This window comes from Culex pipiens, chromosome 1 (genome assembly GCF_016801865.2).
Source record: "Culex pipiens pallens isolate TS chromosome 1, TS_CPP_V2, whole genome shotgun sequence".
Classification (NCBI taxonomy): Eukaryota; Metazoa; Arthropoda; class Insecta; order Diptera; family Culicidae; genus Culex; species Culex pipiens.
In genome coordinates, this window is record NC_068937.1 from 5,126,104 (window position 1) to 5,139,231 (window position 13,128).

At 31.0% G+C, this 13,128-nt stretch overlaps 1 protein-coding gene and 1 long non-coding RNA gene across 2 annotated transcripts in view; one reads left to right on the forward strand and one right to left on the reverse strand.

The window, feature by feature from the left end:
• The window catches only part of LOC120424018 (uncharacterized), a 32,129-nt gene extending 19,389 nt beyond the window's left edge, over positions 1-12,740 (forward strand). The window contains exon 2 of the long non-coding RNA XR_005606303.2: positions 12,367-12,740. This is a non-coding gene — a long non-coding RNA (uncharacterized LOC120424018). The remainder of the gene's footprint in view (positions 1-12,366) is intronic.
• LOC128092581 (proclotting enzyme-like) lies at positions 2,824-8,212 on the reverse strand. Its single transcript, XM_052706769.1, has 3 exons — positions 5,571-8,212; positions 5,334-5,515; positions 2,824-5,254 (listed from the first exon to the last, which is right to left on the reverse strand). Exons 1-3 carry the CDS (start codon positions 6,662-6,664, stop codon positions 4,872-4,874), a joined length of 1,659 nt encoding a protein of 552 aa, XP_052562729.1. The 5' UTR covers positions 6,665-8,212; the 3' UTR covers positions 2,824-4,871.
• Positions 12,741-13,128: the final 388 nt, after the last annotated feature.

Sequence of the window (13,128 nt, forward strand, 5' to 3'; positions counted from 1 at the left end):
ACAAAAATACAAAAATACAAAAATACAAAAATACAAAAATACAAAAATACAAAAATACAAAAATACAAAAATAAAAAAATACAAAAATACAAAAATACAAAAATACAAAAATACAAAAATACAAAAATACAAAAATACAAAAATACAAAAATACAAAAATACAAAAATACAAAAATACAAAAATACAAAAATACAAAAATACAAAAATACAAAAATACAAAAATACAAAAATACAAAAATACAAAAATACAAAAATACAAAAATACAAAAATACAAAAATACAAAAATACAAATACAAAAATACAAAAATACAAAAATACAAAAATACAAAAATACAAAAATACAAAAATACAAAAATACAAAAATACAAAAATACAAAAATACAAAAATACAAAAATACAAAAATACAAAAATACAAAAATACAAAAATACAAAAATACAAAAATACAAAAATACAAAAATACAAAAATACAAAAATACAAAAATACAAAAATACAAAAATACAAAAATACAAAAATACAAAAATACAAAAATACAAAAATACAAAAATACAAAAATACAAAAATACAAAAATACAAAAATACAAAAATACAAAAATACAAAAATACAAAAATACAAAAATACAAAAATACAAAAATACAAAAATACAAAAATACAAAAATACAAAAATACAAAAATACAAAAATACAAAAATACAAAAATACAAAAATACAAAAATACAAAAATACAAAAATACAAAAATACAAAAATACAAAAATACAAAAATACAAAAATACAAAAATACAAAAATACAAAAATACAAAAATACAAAAATACAAAAATACAAAAATACAAAAATACAAAAATACAAAAATACAAAAATACAAAAATACAAAAATACAAAAATACAAAAATACAAAAATACAAAAATACAAAAATACAAAAATACAAAAATACAAAAATACAAAAATACAAAAATACAAAAATACAAAAATACAAAAATACAAAAATACAAAAATACAAAAATACAAAAATACAAAAATACAAAAATACAAAAATACAAAAATACAAAAATACAAAAATACAAAAAATACAAAAATACAAAATACAAAAATACAAAAATACAAAAATACAAAAATACAAAAATACAAAAATACAAAAATACAAAAATACAAAAATACAAAAATACAAAAATACAAAAATACAAAAATACAAAAATACAAAAATACAAAAATACAAAAATACAAAAATACAAAAATACAAAAATACAAAAATACAAAAATACAAAAATACAAAAATACAAAAATACAAAAATACAAAAATACAAAAATACAAAAATACAAAAATACAAAAATACAAAAATACAAAAATACAAAAATACAAAAATACAAAAATACAAAAATACAAAAATACAAAAATACAAAAATACAAAAATACAAAAATACAAAAATACAAAAATACAAAAATACAAAAATACAAAAATACAAAAATACAAAAATACAAAAATACAAAAATACAAAAATACAAAAATACAAAAATACAAAAATACAAAAATACAAAAATACAAAAATACAAAAATACAAAAATACAAAAATACAAAAATACAAAAATACAAAAATACAAAAATACAAAAATACAAAAATACAAAAATACAAAAATACAAAAATACAAAAATACAAAAATACAAAAATACAAAAATACAAAAATACAAAAATACAAAAATACAAAAATACAAAAATACAAAAATACAAAAATACAAAAATACAAAAATACAAAAATACAAAAATACAAAAATACAAAAATACAAAAATACAAAAATACAAAAATACAAAAATACAAAAATACAAAAATACAAAATACAAAAATACAAAAATACAAAAATACAAAAATACAAAAATACAAAAATACAAAAATACAAAAATACAAAAATACAAAAATACAAAAATACAAAAATACAAAAATACAAAAATACAAAAATACAAAAATACAAAAATACAAAAATACAAAAATACAAAAATACAAAAATACAAAAATACAAAAATACAAAAATACAAAAATACAAAAATACAAAAATACAAAACAAAAATACAAAAATACAAAAATACAAAAATACAAAAATACAAAAATACAAAAATACAAAAATACAAAAATACAAAAATACAAAAATACAAAAATACAAAAATACAAAAATACAAAAATACAAAAATACAAAAATACAAAAATACAAAAATACAAAAATACAAAAATACAAAAATACAAAAATACAAAAATACAAAAATACAAAAATACAAAAATACAAAAATACAAAAATACAAAAATACAAAAATACAAAAATACAAAAATACAAAAATACAAAAATACAAAAATACAAAAATACAAAAATACAAAAATACAAAAATACAAAAATACAAAAATACAAAAATACAAAAATACAAAAATACAAAAATACAAAAATACAAAAATACAAAAATACAATACAAAAATACAAAAATACAAAAATACAAAAATACAAAAATACAAAAATACAAAAATACAAAAATACAAAAATACAAAAATACAAAAATACAAAAATACAAAAATACAGATTTACAAAAAAACTTACAAAAAGTTATTTTTGTTAAATTATAGTAAATTGAAATTATATTTAAACTACGTTCTGCATTTAACAAAGTTTAAATATAACATCAAATTACTTTAATTTAAACTTAATTTAACTTAATTTAACCTAATTTGACTTAATTTGCCTTAATTTTACTTAATTTTGCTTAATTTTACTTAATTTAACTTAATTTTACTTAATTTTCTTAATTTTACTTAATTTTAACTAATTTTACCTAATTCTACTTCAAAAAAAAAATCAAATTATTCGCTCTAGAGCATTGCCTTGGCGTTCTCGATTGCGAGATTCCTACTCGAAACTAGGTGTTCGAAGGCTTGATTGTTGAGGCAATTGCAAACCTCTTTTTACACCTTAGCTTCCATCTACCCCGGGATTCGAACTGACGACCTTTGGATTATGAGTCCAACTGCCTACCAGCGATTCCACCGAGGCAGATCCCAGGGAGACGACTCCTACACCTGGACTGAGCTAACGACCTAACCTTTTTAGGTTAGTCCGGGGCCAACATTTACTTCGTAATATTGAATGTTTGGCCCTTTTGAAATGTTAATCTTGATTTGAAAATTTTGAAAATATTGTTTTCGAAAAGATCGGAAAATTTCACAAATGTTTCATATTTTTACATTGAAAATCGGACCATTAGTTGCTGAGATATCGACATTAGAAAATGATGGACTTTTTGGGTGAGACTTAGAAAACATCAATTTTCCTGTTTTTAAACCTTTACATTGCAATATCTCAGCAACTAAAGGTCGTATCAACAAAGTCCGAAGAAGCAAAATATAGAGAATTTTCGACGATCGACGAATTTTCAGCTTTTCAAAAATATTTTTTCCAAAGGTGTGCAAACATGTGCATTAATTTTAAAAAATGAAAAACTGCGACTATTTTCAAAAAAGTCACCTAAATATGGATTTAACTTGAAAACGGTGCACTTTATCAAAATTTCACTAAAGTACTTTTTGATTGCAAATTTGATTTTACATCGAAAAATTAAGTTGAAAAATTTTTGCGACCAATATTTCGATTTTTTGAAAAAAACTGTATTGATTAAAAAATTCATAACTCGGTCAATGATTTTTTGCACAACCTGGAAATTTCTGAAAAGTTGGCATTTTATGTCCTCTAAAACATATCAAAAAATAAAAAAAATTAAAAATTGTGTTTTTTTGCAAATCAAGTTTTAGTGATAAAAAGTTAAATAAAAAAATCACTAAATTTTTTTTACCGTGTATCATTTTTTTCCAGTGTAGTCCGTATCCATACCTACAACTTTGCCGAAGACACCAAATCGATCAAAAAATTCCTTCAAAAGATACAGATTTTTGAATTTTCATACATCATTTTTGTATGGACATCTGCCAAATTTGTATGGAAAATTATATGGACAAACTAATGATCCAAAATGGCTTCTTTGGGCATACCGAAGGCACCAAAAAAGTTTCAGTCGGATTAAAAAATACAAAAATTAAAATTGAAGAAAAAAGACCGATTTTGTAGAGAATTGCTCTATTGATTGATCGAGACTCTATGGAAATTTTGACAAATCAGAATGGTTTTTATGCTACTTGAATGAAAATCACTGATTCTGATAGAATTACTAAATTCACTATCACTAATTTTGTCCCTAAATAACTAAAGGCAAAGTATAAAAAGTTGATATTTATAGGAAAAATAATCCTTCCCGGGCAGACGGTAATAACAAAATTCATGCCATTTCAATAACAAATACTGTTAAAATAACAAAAAATGTTATGGAATATTCTTGCAAAATCCATTTTTGCATAAGGTTTTAATAACAGTTTATGTTATCATAACAAAATTTGTTATTGGTCTGATATTGGTTGAAAGCCAAAAAAACTTTGGAATAACATTTTTTGTTATGGAAGAATACCTCCAACCGTTATTGGGATGATCGGATTAGTTTAGTTGTTAAAATAACAAAAAATAATAACAAAGATTTGTTCGAATAATAACTCAAAATGTTATTAGTCTGTTATTACAATAACAAAAACAAAAATCATAACGACGAATAACAAATCTTGTTATAAATAACAGAAAATGTTATTGGCCTAGTATTTTTAAATATCAAAAAATGTTATTAACACGTTATTTCCGTCTACTCGGGTTGTGGTTTTCGGATTGAAAAAAATAATCCAACGGTTGCGCGATTTGCAAGTTCATGTTTATCAATCAGTTTAATCAAATCTGTTCAGTTTGTGTAACTTACATCACGCAAAAGGATTTATTTTTAGTGTAAAAACATATGTTTTTACTCCTCCATGTTAGCAACGATCCAATCCATATAATAAGGAATATAGGTGTAATAGTATGGCCCATAGTCAAGGATAGAGAACAGTGCGAACTGTATAAATCGTTTTCCATTATGATTAACGATATTTCCAAGTGGTGTCCCCGGGTAAATGTACTTGTAATATTTTTTCGTACATATCATCGCAATAAGGTTGGTTTCCTTAAGTATTCGCTCTTCGGATACGCACTCGGTTAAGTTAACAGTTGATTCTATTGTTTTCTGTAAAACATTGTTTTCGTTCAAGTTAGATTCTTCATGGTTCCAGCCAGTGAACATATATTGCCTGAACTTTTTCTTTCTAAGGTATGGAGTTACTGGCAAACAAACAGGTTGGATATGATCTAAAACAAATTAATAGAATTAAAGCTAATATTTTGTAGACGCTGCTCTCTTTCTTTCTTTTTTTCTTTTTAAACCTACCTTCATATAAAACAGGTTTTTTTGTTCGTATTAAAGCTATGTCATTTATCAAATTGAAATCTGGATGTTCCGTCGTATACTCCACATCATAATCTTTAAACGGTGGAGCACAATCCATTTTATCACTTCCAGTACAATCTGGGTTTTGACTTTTATCGTAATCTCCGAGTCGTACAAATAAGCTGTAAATTAAGAAAGGTGAGTTGAACGCAATTTGATGGTAGTACAAATACTCACAGATCACCCATATGAATACAAAAAGCAGCAGTTAGAACATATCGGTGGCTAATGAGAGTGCCTGTGCACAAGTGATAGATAGAACCATTAAAATAACGTCTGCCAAAAATCATGGCCATCCACGGATACTCATATAGTTGAGCATTTGGGCCAGTCTCTGTGTTGCCATTGAAAACATTTCCACAGTTACGTCGTGGCAAAAGGTTCGGGTATTGCTTAGATGGATCGTATCTTTGCCCTTTTCTAACTACTCGCAAATAATCGAGATTAGTTATTGTTGCAATCCAAGGCAGATAACCATATAACCATATAATTCCAGGGAAATCGTAATAGTTCTTTTCGCATGCAATAACACAATCAATGATTGCATATAGGTACTTAGAAACATCAGGAAATCCATAATCATTTGAATCATGAACAACGCCACCGCGGTCTTTATCACAAACTTCAGTAAGATTCATATATTTATAGTTATTCGAGATATAAATATGATTTTCACCACATCGAAATATCGTTTCGTAATTTCCCAAAAGATCATTTCCTTCTGGCAATCCCCAACCTGTCACTATATGGATTGAAGGACCACCAATTGGAATTTGAACAAAGCAGGCCGGTTGCACATATTTGTTGAATTTCACTTTGTAACTCAACTCTAAAATGACGACTTTATTTTCGCTTTCCTCGTCATATTCCACGGGTTGATGAATTCTGACAACCTGCCGATGCTGAGCATATCCCACATTCAACAAGTTTTTCTTATGAGTCCCGATCCGAAATAGGACATCTCCGCTGTTTAACAAGGTGCCGTTTTCACTCTTGACGCAAAGTGTAGAAGTTAGGGCGTGTCTTTCGCTGATCAACGTCCCACCACAAGCGTACTCCACAATTTGATTCGGCTTCCGGTGATAGACGATTCCGATCCACGGCCACTGGCCGGGATAAGCTGGACCAACATATTGCTCATTGTTCTTTTGCGGGTGCTCCACGGGTCGCAGACCACATTTAAACTCAGTTTCTTGGGGGCACGGTTGCCAAACAGATTCGCCGAGCGCCAACAAATTCAACACAGTGAAAATTACTCCAAAAGTTCTCATTTTGCCAAATCAACCAATCGAAATAGAAGAAAACCAACGACTTCCTGTGTCACCGACGATGTTGACTCGACTGATTTGAATTAGGAATACCAATTTTGAACGAATCTATATGCTTGAGTAGGTCGTTCTATAACAGGTTTTGCGGGATTTTTTTTCGATTTTTGAGTTTCAATGTACGCCAAAACGGTCCCATATGCATGTTGGTTAAGATGCCCATAATATGGGACGTTTTTTTTTTTTCAAAATTTGATGCTCTACAACCTTTGTAGAACATACCAAAGCTGTAGAACTTGACCCTGAAAAACTATTAGCGGGTCATAAAAAGCTTAAGGCTCGAGTATCAATGGGTTAATCTCAACCAATTTCACTCAAAACTTGTACAGATGCTTAAAATAACCCGAATAACCGTTTTGCGCTTGTGGAGATGGGGGTCATTTTTTTTTCTGGGCACCTCAATGTTGGTGAATTTCTAGTAAGAAGTGAGAATAGCTTCTTCATGTGAGCAGTTCTCTACGGAATCGGTCTTTTTTCTTTAATTTTAATTTTTGTATTTTTTAATCCGGCTGAAACTTTTTTGGTGCCTTCGGTATGCCCAAAAAGCCATTTTGCATCATTAGTTTGTCCATATCATTCAGGGCTGCGGAGTCGGGTCATGTTTCAAGCGACTCTGACTCCGACTCCGACTTCAGCTTTCAAAAAATGGGTGGCTCCGACTCCATAAATATTTTTAAATGTTTCAAAAGTTAGTTACCCGAGCAGACGGAAATAACTTGGGAATAACATTTTTTGTTATTTGAAAATACTAGGCCAATAACATTTTATGTTATTTATAACAAGATTTGTTATTCGCCGTTATGATTTTTTTGTTATTGGATTGTTATTGTAATAACAGACTAATAACATTTTAAGTTATTCTTCGAACAAATCTTTGTTATTATTTTTTGTTATTTTAACAACTAATCCGATCATCCCAATAACAGTTGGAGGTATTCTTCCATAACAAAAAATGTTATTCCGAAGTTGTTTTGGCTTCCAACCAATAACAGGCCAATAACAAAAAATATCTCCAGTTTTGAAGGCATTTTTAGAAGAACAGTTTGGTAAGTAAATTTGGAGTCTCGCCGTTGCTCTTTGCGAGGCAAGGCCTGCTTCGATCGTGTTTGACCTGCGTCGTTGTTTCGCGCGGGAGAAAAGGAAGAAAAAGTGTTTTTACCCAAATGCCACTTATTTATCATTATATACGCGCTGATCCCTGTTTTGCCTGATGGGATTGGAAGTTTAAAGATAGTTCGAGGATCCGTCTGGTTCTTGTTCTATGTTTAGGCGGGGCCAGACAATGCTCCATGACCTCGGAATTGGGCCGCTAGGATCTCTGCCATTCTGAAATGGGTCATTGGAAGCAGCGCGAGGGCTGTCACCACCTAATACCCGGGACTGAGATAAGCTGTATCAGCATAGCCCAAGTCTGATACAAATTATACTTTCCCATAATTTCGCTGCCGGCCAGCGGGTATTGGATTGGACCACACACACACACACACACACACACACACACACACACAACAGTTTGGTAAGTAAATTTGGATTTGTTTACTTGTGTGTGTGTGATCCAATCCAATACCCGCTAACCGGTAGCGAAATTATGGGAAAGTATAATTTGTATCAGACTGTGTATATGCCGAATGCTGATACAACTTATCTCAGTCCCGGGTATTAGGTGGTGACAGCCCTCGCGCTGCTTCCAACGACCCGTTTCAGAATGACAGAGCTCCTTGCGGTCCAATTCCGAGGTCGCTGGGCATTGTTCGGCCCCGCCTAAACATAGAAGCAAGCATCTGAAGGAAACTCGATCTATATTTAGACTTCCAATCTCCTCAGGCAAATCAGGGATCAGCGCGTATTTAATATGAAAAGATAACATGTTTCAACACTACGGATCAATTCACTGCTAGAGTGTAAACCTTCTGATGGTCGACTGCTTAGCGTCCCAAGACCATCAATCCAAAGTTGTGAGTTCGAATCCCACCTGCTTCATTTTAGTTTTTATCCATATTCAAATTCCTAATTCCTAATTTCAAAGGTACCGACCGGGATTTGATCCCAGAACCTTCTGCTTGGGAGACAGAAGACGTAACCATTAAGCCACGGAGCCGGTTGAATGGGACGTGGATCTCTGTATGGTTTTTTGCGAGATGAGAGCAGAGGACAGCAATAATCTCAACGTTTCCACTTTACCCGGGCTAACGACCGGCAGTTCCAGTTCACGATGATTTCCCTTCATATGTTAAAAACCACTTATGATTTTGGCACATATTCCGTTTGTCAACGTTTCCTGTCATTACTGGCGGGAAAAATCTACGTGGAATCAGCTGTGCAGACCTCATGTGTGACAGGAATGCAGGTTGAGCGACTCCCACGGGCAAGTAAATTTGGATTTGTTTACTTATACTCAAATTTTCATTAAATTTATTAAAAGCTAAAATATTAAATTATAATTTTTTGAATGATCATTGAAAGAAAGCTGGCCTTAATCATCGATTTAACATATAAATATAATTTGCTCACTTTTAGGCTGACATTTGTAAAAAGCACTGTGACTACCAAAGTAACAATTTTTTAAAAGAAACTATTCCTTTTACGAATTTAAGAGCTTTAAATCCATTGATTTTTCAACAAAAAATTGTCGCGCCTTCAACAAAATCTATGAAAAAACTTAAAATTGGAGAAAAAACAAAAATCCACAGGTAAAATATTTTCTAAGTCACGGATAGTTCAAAAGGATCTTTAAGCTACCTTTCCAAGAAGAAATTTTTTAGGTACATTTAGTTGCAATGATATTAACCTTCCGTTTTATTGGTGAGGGACAAACATTATGAGAAAATACTATATTTTGAATTTGATTATTTTGAATAATATTTATTTTCCTATCATTTTTCTATACATTCAATATTACACCTTTTTGATATGTTAGTCTTGATTTAAAATTCCTGAAAATATTTTTTTTTGAAAAGATCGGAAAATTTCACGAATATTTCATGTTTTAACATTGAAAATCGGACCATTAGTTGCTGAGCTATCGACATTAGAAAATGCTGGGTTGTTTGGGTGAGACTCAGAAAACATCAATTTTCTTGTTTTTAAACCTTTGCGTGGCAATATCTCAGCAACTAAGGGTCGAATCAGCAAAGTCCAGAAAAGCAAAATATAGAGAATTTTCTCAGCTTTTCAAAAATATTTTTTCAAAAGTGGGCAAACATGGACACTCTTTTTATTTTTTTTTACCGTGTTTCATTTTTTTTCAGTGTTGTCCTTATCCATACCTACAACTTTGCCGAAGACACCAAATCGATCAAAAAATTCCTTCAAAAGATACAGATTTTTAAATTTTCATACATCATTTTTGTATGAACAGCTGCCAAATTTGTATGGAAAATTATATGGACAAACTTATGATGCAAAATGGCTTATTTGGGCATACCGAAGGCATCAAAAAAGTTTCAGCCGAATTAAAAAATACAAAAAAAATCGAATGACCGAAATCTCAGAGAATTGCTCATGTGTAACTTTTTGCTATACTAATAATATGTGTGGTTTGTGCTACAAATTTAGAAATTAAATCCTCTAAAAAATGTAAAGTTAGAAAAACACGAAATTGTAAAATGAAAATTTTTGTTCTAAATGAAAATTACCCTTCTGGGTTAACCCTCTACAACCTAACCCCGCCTCTAGACGGGCTTCGATCTAAAAAAAATCGCCTTTTTCAACAAGTTTTCGATCTTTAAAAAGCATTGGAAAGAAGAATTATCAAAATTTTAGAAAACTTCAGGGTTGGAGGTTAAACTTGTTTTATGTGACTTTGCCAATGTTTTTAAAAATGTAATTTTTTTGGGGTCAACTTTGGCTGTATTTTTTACTAACATTTCCAATATTTTAAGTAAAAAGAAGTATGCAGTAATTTTTCTAGTGTCCCAGTCCCAGACAATGCCTCTAGGCACTTTTTTTTAACAATTTAAGTCAGTGTTTCTCAATCTTTTTCGTTCTATTCCCCCCTTGGCTGATTTGCATGAACTTCATTCTCCCCCTGAACAATTTTTTTTTATTTTTTTTTCATTTTTTATTTTTTTATAATTACTGATTTTACTTGAACAGCAATTTTCAATTTTTTTTATCAGCTCTCCAAAATAAAGGAGAAAAGTCTCATGAGTTATATATTTCAGTAAAATGTTCGTGTAAATCTTTGGCGAGACAAAATGATGCAGCAACATAATTAATACAGATTTTTTCCAGAAGAGACGCAGACACTGCTTAAGCAATGTGGCAACCGGGCGATACGCATGCAAGGGGGTGTGGCTGCCAATCCCCCGCGAGAGAGCTCACAAAAGATATAAAATCTACTTTTCAAAATGCAATGTTAAAACCTCCATTTCACAGAATCTTCGGGCGAGAAAGGATGCGTGGAAAAGGAATTTAAATCGCAGCGAAAAAATAAATATCAAAACAAAAATCACCTTGATGGTGGCAGGTAGCAGCCATTAGGGATAAAAATAGCCACAATTCCCGCGAAACGTTTCCCCTCGTACGGGTGCACACCTTCCTTCTTCCAACACATTGAATCATCCCACAGCACACTCGCTGGTGTGGTCGATAACAATCGGCCGTGTGATGAGGACATCGTCATCGTCCCGATGACGTCACAGTCTGTTTCATCACCTTGGTGCACTGAGAATTTTTTTTTTTGATATTTAAATTAAATTTAATTACGCAAAATAGCATCAGCATTTTGATGAAATTTTCCGCTTTTTTCTTTTCAAATTTCAATTTTGACCATTTTCCGTGTACCAACAAGGGAAGGAAAATCAATCACGGTGCAATAGCAATACTGCAAATCGATTTTACTCTGCTGAAAAGGATCCTCTTGTCGCGTCCCCGATCCCTGTCCATCCCAGCAGGCTCTGGCGGGACGGCAGGCAATGAACTTTCTGGATTTTTCCACTTTTGCTGACGTACCTAGCTCACTCTGGGTTCGCATGTTTAATGGAGTGATTTTGCACACCGCTCGTAATCGATGACGACATGAACTAGAAAGCAACGTTTGGAAAAGGTTTAATCTGAATGTCTTCTTTTAGGTTTCATTTGATGAAAATCTAAGTTTTTCTTTAATGCCTTAAGGGTAAATCGCTCAGATTTTGCTTTTATTCAATACTTTTTCATACTTCCTTTGTTATGTATGTAATATTTGGACATCTACTTCTAGGAACTAGCATTTCAAAAAGGTTTATCCAGAAAGTTGAGTGTTTAATGAGTGCATTACGTTTTGTGTTAAATAAATTTCTTTATTCTCGAAAAATATCAATCCCTAAGTGAATTTGTATGTACAACGATTAAAAACACGCTTAAAAGCATTTCTGATCACTTTTTGTTATTTTAATGCAAACAAAAGTTGACAAGACAACATTTTTTCGATGGATGGTCCCCTTGGAACAAACTGTCAAGTAGGACCTTTTCTGTCAAAAAGGACCGCGAGGTTAATTTTTCAAAATTGATTTAAAAATCCATTTTAAACTCTTTGTGGTCGTACAAAGGGTCATTGTACTCAGAAACAATAAGTTTTGTCGATGTAAACAATAACATAAGCAATCTAAGCTTCATTTTAGGACCCAATTATTTTATTATTCAACCATTTGTCCTTAATCTTTTCCCAGATGTTACGTCCGGCTGCTGCAGAGCTCCTCTCAGCCTTGACTCTGTCGGGCAATGCAAATTAAAAAATCAGAATGCTGAACTTTTGTGACGTACCTACTCTCTGTGAGCTGTCGAGCGCCCGTGGGAGTCCCCTCCAAATAAATAAAAACAAAATCCAGGTTCCGCCAGAACTCAACTTGCTCTGACGTCATCAGTTTCATGGATTGCTGCGATTGGATTCGGGATTGAAATTGATTGCACAGGATTCTGGAAAAAGGCTAAAATTGCTTTGATTGGATGGTTTTTCCGACAACTGAAACTTAAAATTATTTTTAAATAAAATTCAATTTCGGGGTGAATTTTAGATTTTTTTGATCATCAAATCAAATAAAAATCGTTCAAAAATATAAAAACAACCCATTCTTCTTCTTCGGTGACCTTCAATCCGCACTACTGTCACAAAATTGCCTCCGAATTTTATCAACCAAAGTTTGTTGTTACGCTTGTTAGCGCCGAAACAAACAAAAACAAGCCCACCCTCAAAATAGAGAAAACAAACATAAACATTACCCTTCGACTCATCCTCCTCACCGGCCTCATTCTCTCCTCACTCTCCTCATTTTTCACAATGCAAACATCAGCTCAGCTTTTCGGGACTGAAAATGATGGAAAAACTTTTTCCCCAACACTCGTCGTAATATTATTTCGTACACCTCTTGTTGCGCTTCTTTTCTCCTTAAAAAAAACCCTCTACAGTAAGACCCCATTGATTTGACAGCGTT

Excerpts from the sequence above, each read along its gene's own strand:
- LOC128092581 (XM_052706769.1), bottom strand. The coding sequence starts at position 6,664 with ATGAGAACTTTTGGAGTAATTTTCACTGTGTTGAATTTGTTGGCGCTC. Across the intron at positions 5,516-5,570 it reads TGTATTCATATGGGTGATCT|CTTATTTGTACGACTCGGAG; the intron begins GTGAGTATTTGT and ends CTTAATTTACAG. Across the intron at positions 5,255-5,333 it reads AAAACCTGTTTTATATGAAG|ATCATATCCAACCTGTTTGT; the intron begins GTAGGTTTAAAA and ends AATTTGTTTTAG.